The 15,233-nt window shown below is 49.0% G+C and overlaps 6 protein-coding genes across 6 annotated transcripts; 5 read left to right on the top strand and 1 right to left on the bottom strand.

The window, feature by feature from the left end:
* Positions 1-1,770: 1,770 nt before the first annotated feature.
* Positions 1,771-5,759, bottom strand: F9C07_2222919 (uncharacterized protein; the record flags this gene model as incomplete). Its single annotated transcript, XM_041293247.2, has 8 exons — positions 1,771-2,223; positions 2,287-2,577; positions 2,640-4,336; positions 4,406-4,770; positions 4,844-5,061; positions 5,143-5,238; positions 5,508-5,581; positions 5,696-5,759. 8 exons carry the CDS (start codon positions 5,757-5,759, stop codon positions 1,771-1,773), a joined length of 3,258 nt encoding a protein of 1,085 aa, XP_041148129.2.
* A 27-nt stretch (positions 5,760-5,786) lies between these two features.
* Positions 5,787-7,396, top strand: F9C07_2234642 (autophagy-related protein 18; the record flags this gene model as incomplete). Its single annotated transcript, XM_041293264.1, has 5 exons — positions 5,787-5,838; positions 5,897-6,051; positions 6,206-6,365; positions 6,423-7,293; positions 7,348-7,396. The coding sequence occupies 5 exons, from the start codon at positions 5,787-5,789 to the stop codon at positions 7,394-7,396; spliced, it is 1,287 nt and encodes a 428-aa protein (XP_041148128.1).
* An 879-nt stretch (positions 7,397-8,275) lies between these two features.
* Positions 8,276-9,634, top strand: F9C07_8952 (S-adenosyl-L-methionine-dependent methyltransferase; the record flags this gene model as incomplete). Its single annotated transcript, XM_041286546.1, has 1 exon — positions 8,276-9,634. The coding sequence occupies one exon, from the start codon at positions 8,276-8,278 to the stop codon at positions 9,632-9,634; it is 1,359 nt and encodes a 452-aa protein (XP_041148127.1).
* Positions 9,635-9,891: 257 nt separating this feature from the next.
* On the top strand, positions 9,892-11,417 carry F9C07_2245974 (kinase-like domain-containing protein; the record flags this gene model as incomplete). The annotated part of the gene is made up of 4 exons (XM_041293263.2): positions 9,892-9,909; positions 9,964-10,036; positions 10,089-10,613; positions 10,683-11,417. 4 exons carry the CDS (start codon positions 9,892-9,894, stop codon positions 11,060-11,062), a joined length of 996 nt encoding a protein of 331 aa, XP_041148126.2. The 3' UTR covers positions 11,063-11,417.
* Positions 11,418-12,551, top strand: F9C07_2285271 (uncharacterized protein). Its single transcript, XM_071510751.1, has 2 exons — positions 11,418-12,071; positions 12,144-12,551. Exons 1-2 carry the CDS (start codon positions 11,567-11,569, stop codon positions 12,338-12,340), a joined length of 702 nt encoding a protein of 233 aa, XP_071364585.1. The 5' UTR covers positions 11,418-11,566; the 3' UTR covers positions 12,341-12,551.
* A 157-nt stretch (positions 12,552-12,708) lies between these two features.
* F9C07_8949 (alkaline-phosphatase-like protein) lies at positions 12,709-14,588 on the top strand (the record flags this gene model as incomplete). The annotated part of the gene is made up of 2 exons (XM_041293262.1): positions 12,709-14,209; positions 14,269-14,588. The coding sequence occupies 2 exons, from the start codon at positions 12,709-12,711 to the stop codon at positions 14,586-14,588; spliced, it is 1,821 nt and encodes a 606-aa protein (XP_041148125.1).
* Between the last annotated feature and the right edge of the window lie 645 nt (positions 14,589-15,233).

The following is a 15,233-nucleotide window of genomic DNA, read 5'->3' as shown; positions in this document are numbered from 1 at the left end:
CTTAATTATTTTCTTATTTATTTCTCGGAATTACCCCTCTCTCAATTGGATGATTCCTCTCTCTGTTTCACTCTCTTGTCAATCATAAAATGTATGCATTTATCAATTAAACATAACATGAATCTAATTTCTGCCTCATCATAACTGTGTCGCCATCCTTGTTTTTCGGGCATCTGTTCCCCACATCGGATTGGGATTTGACCTACTAAAAAGGACATATAACAACCGTATTACCGTTTGCGGCCAATGATCCTTCCATCCGTTCAGTTCCATTCAATCTGCATATCTATCTCAGGCCTCCCCTAGGGCACGAACTAAAAAAGAAAAGGTGCCCACACTGATTACATACGGTACGGAGTACAATCTATTTTACTTAATAATAATCGGTCTTTTTTTTTTAACCTCCCCCACACCACCTCGAGAGAACCCCCCCGAAGTCTTGACGCCAACACTTCAAGGGTAAGGTCCAATGAGACCGAGAGGACGGACCCTTTCAACGCTCTGGACCATCTGAAGGCGACACAAGGGAAGGAGCAAGATTGTCCATCCCAGCGAATGGGATCGTCCCTCCGACCTCTCCAGAGCCCACTAAACGAAGTGGTTCGATCTCGGTCGTGATTATTGGCTTTGGACATCCGCATGGTCTCCCTCCCATTCCCTACCCATGTCTATCAAGCATGGATCCATGGTGCTGCTGTGTCATGCGTCTTTCCCACCCCTCGGATTATTCGACGAGTAACACATGAGTCGGAAATGCTTTGAATGACGCTGAGATCTGGTAATCCCCGTTCTATCCCACACCACTATTACCGATTTGGGGCGGATCAAAGGTACCGATTGATGGCAGAATAAATATCAATCTGGGATTTGACTTTGGTATTATTCTAATTCTAATACTACCTTTACCTCCCAAACAATAAGGCGGATGGTTTGAACCTCGGAGTGGGACCTGCATCTTCTCACCTGCAGCACGGGACATGGAAATGGAAATGTGTCACTGGTTCATCGCTAAAAAGGCCATGGATTATAGCACTAACGGGTCGCAACTCTCTGATTGGGCACGCGACCATTTCCCTTTCAACGAACAAATAAAGGCTGACGTTGCGCAACGTGCCCGAAACTCTGCCATCGTCAGCTTTTAGCTTCTAACTGGCTGGGAGCAGTGCCGCATACCTTCACCCGATAGGTAAATATTACAATAGCAGGCGTTCCTTAGGGTCGGCATGCAGCCTCAGGTTTCTCATCTTATATGATGATGGGCCATGCATGTTTGTGACATGGCACTAATAAATGCGCGTTTCCTACTCCAAGGGTTGGCATGACTCACAGGCAACAACTGTCCAGACATGTTTCGTACAGTATGCTGGCGCGTACATGCACAAATGTCTATCAAACTTATTACTTTTTCTATGATTGAACCCTCATTCCCGGTCGCTTCCTTACATTTCTCCTAACGGAATACTCTTCGAACTACCGGATAGATATCGAGGGCACCTCTCATGGGGTTCGCAGCGATCTGCTCGCGTTGCCAGAGTGGTCGTCGCATGAGCTGGTTCAACCGGATCGAGACCAGCTTTCTCGCTTTTCCTCAATTGTTGAAGTAATGCATTAGCCCCGAAACTGTGGAGCCCGGGCATTCAAATACAGAGGTCCACGCTACTTGGCGCAGCACATCAATGAGTCTTGTTTTACTGGGCGATTGGGCATTAAGGGCAAAATCTCAAATCTTATCCAACTTCTTGTCAGTGTCTGATTGACACGGTAAGTGACCTATTTTTCTGCCTTGTCTTTCAATTCTTGGGCGAGCCTCAGCAGATAGAAGCGGGCCATCTCGCTTGGAAGCCCATCGAAGGACTTAGCCATCTTCTGGATATCATTTCTCGCCTTCTCGTAGGCCTGCAGGTCACGGTTCCCGTAAACATCCCGACCAGCTGCATATCCCTTAGACAAATTGCGGAAGAAGACATTAACAGCAACACTGACATCACCCGTTGGAGATGCCGTGTGCAGCCACAAAGGAGGGATGAATAAGATATCGCCACGCTTCAAGACTGCTTCTTGTGGCGACGTATGAGGGATTGAGGCGACCGATCCATTACTTTGGAATATATTGATGGTGGAGCTTGAGGCCCCTGGAGGCACCTGAAGGTATTGCACATCGCTCGGTGGGAAAAGAATGAGTCTCTTTTCGCCACGGATTTGACACAAGACATTCGCCATCACCTGTACAGAGATAAGGATCAGTGTTTCTGTTTTTCCACGTCATAGAACTCACTTCACACTTACATCGTAATGAAGCCATAATGTGACCGGTCCTGATATTCTGAGTGGCGAGCTGTGAGTGTTACCAGTTACTATGGAGAGCGACTCTGGCAGGCGAAAATCATGGCTTAAACTTGGAAAATCCACAGCCAGGTTGGCAGGTAGTTTAGTCGGCTGTTCGGCAGAAATGCTTCGAAGATACTGACGATCGCCTGCATACACCTCGTCCATGAAGGTACCGAATGTTTTGGTTGCATATGAGAAATTCTTGGTTTGGAAACTCATATGTGCCGACTGTGCCTCATGCACGACGATCTACTTTCATGTTTGTTTAGTATGCGAAATAAACAGAGCTCCATTTAGATTATCCGGCCTACCTTGCGGTCACCACCAACGGCACTTGTCAAATATTCTTTGGTCCAGAGTTCTGTGCAGGGGCCAACATCCGATCCTTCGATAATCACCGGCCTGCCCTCAGCTAAAATGTCTTGAAATTGTGCGGGATTCTGAACACATACGCGAGGGATTGGTGTAATCACTTCCGCCGCCCGGTAGGGTTCGTTCTGAGATTGCGCTGATGGCTTGGATGTCGCTTTTTCCGACTGCGACTTGTTTGGTTCCACTGACTCTGGAATCAAGGTCCAGTCATTCTCAGTAGTCGAACTCACGTCCTGCAGAAGCCATGTACCCTCGGTCCAATATGTTCCGAATGAGAAACAAACAGCTCCACCACCCAATATCAAAATCTCTTTAGAGTCAATGGCACAGGAGACATGGCCTACTAGTAAAGGCCTTGGGCCATCAAGTCTGTTTCCGAGTCCTAGTGCCGAGATGATTGTGTGGTTTGAGGGCCACCCACTGGCAATGCATTTGGTTAACTCTGTCGAATCAAGAAGCATTATTTCCTTGTCATGTGTGATGATTCCTCGAGGAACAATACCACCAACAATGACTAGACCCCACGCTGTTTGATTGACAGTCGCTCCAAATCGGTGGATTTGATTGAATAAGGACGAAGTTCTCCGCAAGTCATCAGTATGATCGGTCAGCTCCATAAATAAAGACCCGTCGCTCCGTTGGTGCAACTTCCATGTGAAGAAATCCCCCAAAATCGTTCCCTCGGCCCCAATTCCTCCAAAGAGTACGCCTGAAGTGTCGTTAATGCTTCCCAGACAAGCCCCAAATCGAGCCTTGATATGGATTGAATTGGTCTCAACTTGTTGCCAGTCTTGTTTCTTGCTGCTCCACGCCAACCAAGTGTTTAATGTTGTGCCATCGCTCGTCTTACCTCCATATACAAGAACATATTCAGAATCGAGAGTAACTTTGACAGCACTATGTCTGAATCGGGGGACCGGAAGACTCTGGGTCGAGCGCCACTGGTTTCCTTGCCTTACCCAACAATCCTTGAACCCGGATGCCGGTGAAGCTCTGCCGCCGACTAAAAGACAATCCTGGTTGCTTAAACAAGTCACTGTATGGCACATCCGTGCAGGGATGTCTCCGGGAGGGAACTCATGGGTCTTGGTGGTACCCTCGGACTTAGTGTATAGTTCTGTTGATGATAAACGAGTCTGACGACCGAGGCCAGAGTGATGTCCAACAGCCTTATCACTGTCAGGAATAACAGCTCCGAACCGTCTTTGACCACTTCCAGGGGGGCATTTGGCGAGTAATCGAAAATGCCCAGATTTATCTGTCTGCGGATCAAGCCCGGTTAAAGTTCTTGTGGCCGTTTCCGAGACTCGAGGCCTAGTGGAGGCGTGCAGAAGGAAATAATGGGACCCAAAAAGTGCAAACTCCTCCCACTCATCAAAAGGTTCAATGGCATCAAGTGACGCTCTCAAAGAACCGTCCACGAATTCATCGTCCGACCATAGGTCCCAGAGACTTCTAGCATGTGCGTGGTTCCAGCCAGCGTCTTTGAAGCGCTGTTCCTGTTCGTTCAGGGAGGGATATTCGTGAATCGAGTATAATGGTGCACCAAGCTTTTTAAAATGTTTCATCATTGTCGAAGCGAATGGATGGTCGGGGCCATCAGGGAAAAATTGTTCCAGTATACAGAACTGAGCATCTTCACTTACAATGTCAGCATTTATTCATCGGTAACGTTCAGACAAATATACACAGGGGTAATTCTGACCATTGCTTAGCCCTGAAGCCCAGCTGACAACCGCATTGGCGGACTTGACATCCATATACGTCAGAGAGACTTCGGCCAGGAAGAGAACCGCGCATTCAGAAGGCAGGACTTCTGCTCTAAGCACGGTGTCCAACTTGGTCAGGTTTTTCAGGTCGCACCCAATGGCTAGATAGGGCTTGCTGCGAATCTGCACAGCACTATCGTCGGGCAGGAATTCTACATCCTCAAGTAGTTGTGTTATCTCGTCAGTCTTGCGAATAGCCGTCTTCTTGTTGACCATAAGCTTCTCGTAATCGATATCCACAAAGGTCGTGTCTCTACACAGGTCGTTGTCCGCACTGAGAAGCATGTATGGAAGTGGATCACTACGATAATCTAACTTAGCATACGGTCCCCTTTTTGATCGCCCGACTTCCCGGGGACTAATCTACGACTCACAATCCGCATCCCAAATTCAAGACAAATTTAGGTTTGTCTGATGGCTCTCTCATAAACTTGCGCACTGTCTCCGCCATCGCATGCATGCGCAGCCAATATCCGCGGTTGATCAAGGGCGACCGTCTTTGAGGTTTCTTAACGAAGTAGCGAAAGAAATGAGGCTTGGAGTAGTAGAGCATTTCGACACTCCGTTTGGAGACAATACTGCTGTTATTTGTCTAGTATAGTTAGGCGCAGATAGACTAGGCAAGCAACTGGTGGGGATGTGCGCAGCGCCGCAGCAATTCATATAAACTCACCCCCATAACCAAGTCAGCTTCCCTCTCAGCCTTAGAATTAACTCCAGCCATGGCTGGTTTCTTTGCAGGTCCCATAATGCAATGGCTTTCTCTGGACTGTGAAGAGGGAAGTTGCATGGATTTGTTCTGTGGTTAAGTAGCGCCCGCCCTGTAATATTTTTTTACCCGCCAAAGAACAAGATGTGGCCCGAGCGTCCGATGAATGGCTCGCTTGCCGCCTGACGCATTCAGACCGCGGCAGAACGAACTGCTGTTCAGCGATCCCCCGGACTCTCCGCGGTCAACTTACCTGCTTGTTTCCCAACGTCTTCTTCGTCCTGCGGCGATCGCATCCGTGCATACTTGCCCTGTAGGGAGTAACTTACCGTGGAGCTTTGTCGCGAACGCCGTTTGAGAACGAGAGATGTCCGGCGACGATCGTCAGTGACGTGAAGCTGCCCTGTGATGGGATCGGTTGTGCCCCTCCGCTCAAAGAACAATAAGTTTCATTGATTTAATAAAGGAAGCGCGGTCTCGCCGTTCTACTTTGTTAAGCTCTGGAAGATATATATACCGTTTTTTGCCGCTTTTTCAACTCTACAGTACACTTTAGAGAAGAGGACTGGATTGGACGTCATCGCTCCACTCGATCGCCTCTAGACAAGATGGCGATGAACTTCGTGACATTCAACCAGGACTACAGCTACTTGGCTGTGGGTAAGGACCTCCCTTAAGCCTTTCATTCTTTCCCAGGATGTTTCTTAACGGCTTGCAGCGACTGCCAAGGGGTTTCGCATATTCACAACAGACCCTTTCGCCAAGAGCTATGAGACCAAGGAAGGGAACATTGCTATAATCGAGATGCTGTTTTCGACATCTTTGGTCGCGTTGATTCTCTCACCACGTCGCCTGCAAATCACTAATACAAAGGTTCGTAGAATCCTTGCGCATCCAAATCAAGGACCGTATCGCCTCCCGTATGAAGAATCATGTCATTTGAATCATCCAGCCTCTAATGCGTTTCACTGCCTGTGACTCTACATGTCCTTAAGAAATTATTCTAACATCTTTTGGGTCTTTATAGCGCCAATCTACAATATGCGAGTTAACGTTTCCCACCACTGTCCTAGCGGTTAAACTGAACCGGAAACGGCTCGTCATCGTTCTAGAAGACCAGATCTATCTCTATGACATCCAGACCATGAAGCTGCTATATACCATCGAGACATCTCCAAATCCTAGTGGTAGGGATTTATATGCTTTATCATCTTTGATTTGGCTTTGATTCTAACATCACACAGCAATCTGTGCTCTGTCTCCCTCCTCCGATAATTGCTATCTCGCATACCCTCTTCCACATAAAGCTCCGCCTACGTCCTTTACTCCTCCGTCCCATGCGCCTCCCGGGAACACACATATTTCACCTACAAGCGGCGAAGTACTGATATTCGATACACTGAAGCTAGAAGCAATCAATGTCATAGAAGCCCATCGATCTCCACTGGCATGCATAACGCTCAACAGTGATGGTACTCTGATAGCTACCGCTTCTGATAAAGGGACTATCATTCGGGTCTTCTCCGTACCTGACGGTCACAAGCTATACCAATTCAGGCGAGGCTCGATACCTTCCAGGATATACAGCATGTCGTTCAATACGACCTCCACCCTTCTTTGCGTCTCATCCTCCACCGAAACCATACATCTGTTTAAGTTGAGTCAAGGCCAATCTTCGGAAAGTTCTCTGCCGTCCCCTTCAGCGCCCCAAAGAAGCATGAGTCAGAGCTCTCTGAGTAACTCTCCGGATGAGGATGAAACGAGTGGTGACAAAGACTCCTCCGAATTTCATTCCAGGAAACACAATGGCACTCTAATGGGCATGCTTCGGCGAACCTCACAAACCGTTGGAAGCTCGTTCGCCGCCAAGGTGGGCGGATATCTTCCAAAGGGTGTTAGTGAGATGTGGGAGCCAGCGCGAGACTTTGCTTGGATCAAACTTCCGAAGTCGAACCCCGGCCCGGGGGGCAACGGCAACACCGGACCCCTGCGAAGTGTTGTAGCAATGAGCAACAACACCCCCCAAGTGATGGTTGTGACCAGCGATGGCAATTTTTACGTTTTTAGCATCGATCTTTCCAAAGGAGGGGAAGGAACCCTAACCAAACAATACTCGTAAGTCCTCCTTGTTGCCCGACCCCCATTAACAATGCTAACGTTAAATACCAGAGTACTTGACGCAAATGATAGGTTAGGATACTCCGTGACGGATTATTGACCGTCCTTCCGCCTGTTACTCACTACGAGCTTACGTTCGTTACGATTCATTCTGGTGTTGTGCCTTGTAAACATTGTTGACAACAGCGGGTTTGGCTTTTATCTACTCTCTTTAATTAATCGATCATCTAGTCACGCATCCCTTCATCATTCCATTCCGAAACATCCAATGTATTTTTCCTAGCGTTGGTTGTTTCTACCTGCTTTCTGTTATTCCCAGCCATCTCATGGACTATCTTTAGTGCCATACTACTTTCACATCACATACTCAATATATCCTAATACGAAGACGAAGATCCATGCATTAACATCAACCCGTTTCAGTAAAGAGTCTCGTGTAAGTTCTACAAGGACTTCGCAAGTTGTACTATATGAGCATTGCAAGAATGCATAGTGGTTATCCTTTGACGCAAAGTCGCATCAAGAAATTATGATATCAAGAGCTCTTCTCTAGATCCCGGGACGCAAGTCTACCAAGTACTGAAAATACTCAAGAAGACATACTTAAAAGATCCCTTTTTCTCCCTCCATGTCAATGTAGGTCACATGACACAGGTAGTGAAAAGTGGAAAATATCATCGAAAATTGGCGACATTTGTGAAAATTAACAAAGTCCGCCGAACTCGACTATAAAATAGAGACGATAAGACAGAGAGTCTCTAATATCACAATTCTGCAGAGCTATTAGCCTGTCTGCGGAGAAATTGCGTCTGCTACCAGATTACATATCTATCCACTGGATACCAACAATATATATCCAGACACACCATGCAATTGCAAAAATAACTGCATATAAAACAAGAAAGAAACATATACAACCAATACTACATCTATACAACCCTCATTAACCCCCAATACCCAACCCAACACCCTATCAAAAATGAACCAAGAAACGACAACAACAACATCCTCATCACAACCCCCCACCACCAAAAAGCCCAGCCGCCATGAAAAAGGCAGCAAAAAGGCACCCCAGAAAACCTTCAACCCGCTCCAAATCGGCATCCAAGACTTCGTGACAAACAACATTTCCCCAGAAACACTTTCCCAGTATGGCTTCTCATCAGAGACCCTACATTCCAGTCTTCCAAAACGCTTTACAGTCTACGAGCCTATGCTGCTCCTCCCCGTGAACGCCTTCAGCAGCCCCCCAGCCTGGAGCGCTCTGTACCAATCCCTAACAGCCCCGCAGCAACAGACCCTCTACGCCTCTCTGGTAAAGGCATTCAGCCGCATGGGCGTAACGCACGTTGCTATCAACGCGCCCATCGCGCTGACAGACACACAAGGCCAGGAGAACAGAATGCGCAGCCCCGCGGGTCTCGTCCCGCTCTATGGTGACTTTGGACCTCCTCCTCCTGCTGCTGCTAGTACTGCTTCTTTCTCCGCCGAGGAAGAGGGCCAGCCGAGCGACGAGGACCTGGAACGGGCGTTCTGGGTGCACACAATGCAGAATCATGGGATTGTGCAGATCTGGGCGCCGCTTTATACGATGTTCTCCCGTGGCAACGTCACTGAGAAAGCGCGGGTTCTGGGCCATGGGGCATCGCCTTTTGAGGGGCTGGAAGTGGGCCAGTTGGGCGGGCAGGCTGTGTCGGACGTGGGCGTTGTGGATATGTATGCTGGGATTGGGTATTTTGTATTTTCGTATTTGAAACGCGGGGTGAGGCGGGTTTGGGGGTGGGAGATCAATGGCTGGTCGGTTGAGGGGCTTCGACGGGGGTGTGAGGCGAATGGCTGGGGATGTAGGGTTGTTAGAGTCCGGGAGGATGGGGGATTGAGTGAGGGATTGTTGGACTTGGTGGGTAGTTTGAAGGATACTGATCGTGTCGTTCTCTTTCATGGGGATAATCGGTTTGCGGCGGAGATTTTGGGGGAGATTCGTCGTGTGATGGAGGAGAAGGGCGAGTGGAATCGCATTCGTCATGTCAATTTAGGGCTTCTTCCAACGTCTGTTGATGCGTGGGAGAATGCATGCAGGATGGTGGATGCGCAGTTGGGGGGTTGGGTCCATGTGCATGAGAATGTTGACCTGCGCGAGATCGAGCAGAAGAAGGAGGATATCACCGTCGAGTTTGGGAGGTTGCGGGCTGAAGCTCTTGGATTGCAGGATACTATTGCATCGGCTGAATGCCGACATGTCGAACAGGTCAAGACTTATGCACCGGGGGTTATGCATTGCGTCTATGATATGAAGCTGCTGGCTTGCAGTGAGTTGCAGCAGAAGACCGCTGGTTGAACGGATCATGCATCCCTATACATTGATCAGGCTGGTACTGAGGAATAGAGGACAAAATAATGCTCTTTGAGCCAGTATCAGCCACGGCTTTGAAGCATCACGCTATAAAGAGGGAACAGGTCCATTCCATGAGAACAAACCCATTCTTTCTCAACAAAGAGACATAATCCCGAGTAAATGCCAGGCATGATAAATTATGTACCCAGCCCTATCTTCCACATAAACAACACCATGCAAGAACCTATCAAACCTCCACCATGAAACCGCTGCTTGTGGTATGTCAGCCTTTCCACATCCAGGAACTACTCTTAACATAGACTCCACCGCAGAAAAAGTTCATCAACAACAGGTTTGAGCTGATTCGCCCTATAAGTGGCGGCAGCGAAGGCAGTGTATACATAGGTACAGCCCAACTCAACAGAAACGAGCTCTGCAAACCTGACAACTCTTCAAGCCAGAGACCACCACACAGGAAAAGAACTAGCCATAAAGCTCTATCATGAGCCATCGGGCCATAAATCGTATCATCGTGAGGTCAATGGGTACCGCTACCTAGCCGGACTCATGGGTGTCCCGAAGTTCTACTGGGCAGGACAAGATCAACGATACCATGCCACGGCCATTGAACTCCTGGGGCCCAGCCTGGCCCATCTGTGGCGGGACTGTGGGCGCAGATTCTCCCTGAAGACTGTACTATTGCTGGCAGATCAGTTGATATGTCGGTTTCAGGAGCTTCATTCGAGAAACTGTGTCCACCGAGATATTAAGCCAGAGAACCTTCTTATAGGAGTTGGGAGGAAGGCGAATAGGGTCTATGTGGCTGATTTGGGTTTTGTCAAGAGGTATAGTGCACTGAGTGACCGTCAAATTTTGAAGCGGGAGCGTCATGATAGGCGTGAATGCGAGAAGAATCCTGGGATTGGCGTGGGCTTGCAGGGGACAGAGGTATATGCTGCTTGGCGGGCGCATTATGCGAAGCGTATGCTTCTACCCTTTTCTCTCTTTCGCTTCTGTTGTATATTGAGTCGAAGCTGATAATCAGATCTAGCACAATCACCCCGCGATGATATGGAAAGCCTAGGATACGTGCTCGTTCGCTTCCTCAAAGGCCACCTTCCGTGGGAGAGACTTTGGGCATCAGCCTGTACAGACTTGGAGAGACAGATAGCCGTGGCTGAGATGAAGCGCAATATACGTACCGAAACGCTTTGCAAAGGCCTGCCATCAGCGTTCAATTTATACTTCCTGCATATCTTGTTGAAGGCGACACCTGACTACACCTATTTGCGTGAGATCTTCCTGAGACTGTTTCGGCGTGAAGGGTTCAAAGACGACCAGATATATGACTGGACGTTCAAACAAGAGGCGGAGCTTCTGCGGCAGCATTGTAATAACAGGCTTAAGGAACAGGTGAAAAAGTTTCTATAGCGGTATAATAATGTTATCTGGTGCCAATCTTACTTTGTGAATACTTATCTCCTGCGGCAGTTGGTGATACATTCGGCATTAGATTTAGAGGGTAGTATCTCATACGGATCTAACCAGGCTTAACACAGTGAGTGCTTATCAATGTATGTATTTGATGGTAAACGCTATTAGTTTCTGCTGCACTTTGCTATCCTGACTGTCAAGGTGCAATATTGAAGAATGATGGAGGTGTGAACAACTAGGCTGGATCTACTAGTAGTACTTGACTTGAACGGACCAATGATGATCAATACTGTTAGGCCTTACTCAGCATTGTTGCCTGAGGCTTGCAGGTAGCGTTTACATCACGGGCTACCGATCATTGCAACTCCAGATTAAATCTCCATCTCCACTCGCATTTACTTCGCTCTCGATCCCTTGACCGGACCCCTTCAATTAGGCCCCGATTCGACAGACCAAGACCATTTATTTCCCAGAGATCAATTTATCTACATCATCGTCGCGATGCACTCGCCATCACCCCAACTGCTCCGCGCTTTGCGTACATCCATCTCGGCTCCTAATGTTACCAACCGACTATGCGCGAACACCCGCTCAGTATCTCCCATCTCTCGAATCACTCCTCACGTACAAACATACCGCAACAATAGCAGCCATGCCCGGCCCGTACGGATGGTACCTCGCGCGCACACCGCGAAGCCAGCGAGCCGCGATCGGGGTCCGCAGTCAACAGAGGATACGCAAACGGACTTTGCTGCGCTGAACGTGCTCGGAAACATCCCAGCACCTACTACCGCTATTGATGCCTGTCTGGACAATGGATTTCATTTGGATAATGGCCTCAAGCTCACAAACGGCGATGGTCTGTTGCTTGTTGGAGGCGAAGCTTTCTCATGGAGGCCGTGGACAGCGATGGGTGGAGAAAAGAATGCTATGGTGAACAAGAAGGGCCAATTTGAGGTTGACGAACAAGCCTGGGGACTTTTGGGACTCGTATGGCCTCGTCCGGGTAGGTTTCACCTTTCTTTTTTTTCTGTTCCTCTTCTCGAGGAAGCTTTTGTTAACTGAATGCTGCGGGCAGACCTCTTGATTATTGGGATGGGCGCTTCTGTGTTTCCTCTTTCCCCTGAAACAAGGAGACAAATCAATTCCTTGGGTGTTCGTGTTGAGGTTCTGGATACTAGGAATGCCGCAGCGCAGTTTAATCTGCTTGCGACTGAAAGAGGAGTGTCTGAGATCGCGGCGGCTATGATTCCGATTGGGTGGAAGGGACGGTAGATGTTCATCTTCGGAGAGATCTTGTACAACTGTATAAAACTGTAGGATTGTGTAATAATATATGCTATATACGGAGTATACTCACTCTTCACTCATGAATTTCACCCCACGGACTCGGTAATGTATAAATGATCTACCAATAGTTCGACTATGCAGAGGAGACTAACTGCATACGGCAGTTTCAGGCCCCGGGGCAACGTGACGTATCAAAAGCCCCGTGCCAAGCCCATACCCCAACTCACCTGAACTGATCTCTCCTCACCGTCTCCCTTTCTCCTCACTCTCATAACACCCTCTATTCGATGTCTATGATCCCTTTCCATTGCAATTAACCCTCTAAGTTGAGCTTCGAAGGCAATTCGTCAGTCATGGCGCGAGACGAGCCCCTTTTGGCTCCGCGCCCCTCCTCCGACCACTCCTCGATTCGGAATGCAGAAGAAGAGGACGCCTTACTAACAGGCGAGCGCACCCACCGTGAACAGCAACGCAGCAAATGGGCCTTCTGGAAAGACGTCGGTCTCTTTTCCTGGGCGTTCATTGCTACCATTGCCGTGATCGTCCTCGCCGTGGTTTACCAACATGAGACGAGCAAAAACCATAGCGCGAAGCAACCTTGGGGCCCCGGAGGCAAGCCGACCGGCAAGCGGAACTTGATCTTCATGGTCTCCGACGGAATGGGACCCACTAGTTTGACTATGACCAGAAACTATAGACAATTCACGGAGGGACTGCCCGTGGATCAGACACTCGTGCTGGATGACCACATCATTGGTACTTCTAGAACGAGGTCCAGCAACAGCCTTGTCACTGATTCGGCAGCCGGTGCTACTGCCTTCTCGTGTGCCCATAAGAGCTACAATGGAGCTATCTCCGTGCTGCCTGACCACTCGCCTTGTGGAACTGTGCTTGAGGCCGCTGCCTTGGCTGGTTATAAGACCGGCTTGGTCGTTACCACTCGGATTACGGATGCTACCCCTGCCTGTTTTGCTTCGCATGTCAACCTTCGCGGGTATGAGGATCGTATTGCGGAGCAGGAGATCGGTGAACACCCGCTGGGCCGTGTGGTGGATTTGATGTTCGGTGGTGGACGATGCCATTTCCTCCCCAACTCAACGGAAGGCAGCTGCCGTGGTGATGACCGGGACTTGATAGAGATCGCTGGCCAAAAGGGCTTCCACTACCTGAATGACCGGAAGGCCTTCGATTCCCTGAACGGCGGCTCGGAAGCCAAGCTGCCGCTCCTGGGTCTCTTCGCGGAGAAGGATATTCCCTATGAAATTGACCGTCGCAGCCAGGATGGCGTGTACCCATCCCTGGAAGAAATGACCCGTACCGCACTCAAGACTCTCAGCCAAGCCACCGCGGACAGCGACAAGGGTTTCTTCATTATGATCGAAGGCTCCCGCATCGACCACGCCGGACACGGAAACGACCCCGCAGCACAGGTTCACGAAGTCCTAGCCTACGACCGGGCCTTCGCAGCCGTCCTTGAGTTCCTGGAGCAAGACTCTACCCCAGGAGTAGTGGTTAGTACCTCTGATCACGAAACGGGCGGTCTGGCCGCGGCTCGACAGCTGCATGACGCTTATCCGGAGTACAAATGGCTGCCAGGCGTCCTGGCCAACGCCAGCCATTCCTCTGAGTTTGCCGGTGCAACGCTCAGGGAATACCTCTCCAAGAACCCGGATGCCAAGTCTCAGCGCAAATTCGTTCACGAACTCCTGGAGAAATCCCTGGGCGTTTTCGACGCGACGGATGAGGAAATCGACCATCTTCTTGACCCCAAGCTGCCTTATACGAACAACTACGTGTTTGCCGATATCATCAGTCGTAGGGCGCAGATTGGTTGGTCCACGCATGGACATTCGGGTATGTTCCCCTCCCCTTCTCTTCTCGTTAGTAATCGTACAAGCTGACAACCGGTTTAGCCGTTGACGTGAACATCTACGCCTCCTCCACCAAAGACGCCTGGCGTCTGGTGGGCAACAACGAGAACACAGACGTCGGAGCCTTCCTCTCCGACTATCTTGAAGTAGACGTAGAAGACGTCACCAGGCGCCTTCAAACTCCTAGCGAGTGGACATGGAAGCCTGAAGTCGAACCCTCCACCTCCACATCTCTCAGCTGGTTGGGAGACCCCTTGGGCGAGGCCGTCCGCACCGATGGTTTGGATACCTACCATGGAGAATTCAAGAAGCGCTCCATGGACTTGGAAACGAGGGAATGTGGCTGCGGTGAGCTGCATTGAGATACTACAATTCATCTAGCGTTCTTTGAATTGGCGTTCTGGGCTTGATCTAGGGTTCTATATATGTTGGTTTTGGCTTTTGCTATAGATATACTGTTTAGTGAAATTGTGAAAGGATTGATATCTCCATGTGATTTGAAATACAAACATATTATGACCTATAAAGATCAACAATGGCTGGGCATTTAATAGGTAGTATGGAGTATAAAACTTCATATCACAAATTAACCCTGAAAAATACCGTTAAACCCAAAACGACCAACCCCTATCTACAAGTACATACATACACCCCAACAAACTCTAAAACCCACGCCCTCAACCTTAAAAGAAAGCCTCAAAAAATAAAAAACCGAAAAATACAAATACAACCCACCCCAAAGACTAGTTATCAACCAACCCCCGCAGGCACTCAAAACAACTCCCCTCATTCACCCTCTCACCCCTTATATTGCCCCCATTCACCAAATGAACCACATTAGGACGACAATCGGGCACATCAAAGGGAACACCATCCTCACTTTCCTGGGGATTGTAGATCCGTTGAAGCTGGTTCAGGACTTCATAGCATAGTTGGTCGATTTCGAAATTCGTGTGCGGACAGTCTAGGTAGGTTATTTTGATGTAGTAGCACATATTATTCTTCCT

Source organism: Aspergillus flavus, chromosome 5 (assembly GCF_009017415.1).
Source record: "Aspergillus flavus chromosome 5, complete sequence".
Taxonomy (NCBI): Eukaryota; Fungi; Ascomycota; class Eurotiomycetes; order Eurotiales; family Aspergillaceae; genus Aspergillus; species Aspergillus flavus.
The sequence above is the reverse complement of the archived record's forward strand: the minus strand, read 5'-3'. Positions and strand labels throughout refer to the sequence as shown.

Bases quoted from the DNA above. Each gene is read 5' to 3' on its own strand.
- F9C07_2285271 (XM_071510751.1), top strand. From the start codon at position 11,567: ATGCACTCGCCATCACCCCAACTGCTCCGCGCTTTGCGTACATCCATC. The intron at 12,072-12,143 runs GTAGGTTTCACC...TGCTGCGGGCAG, and splicing joins ACTCGTATGGCCTCGTCCGG to ACCTCTTGATTATTGGGATG.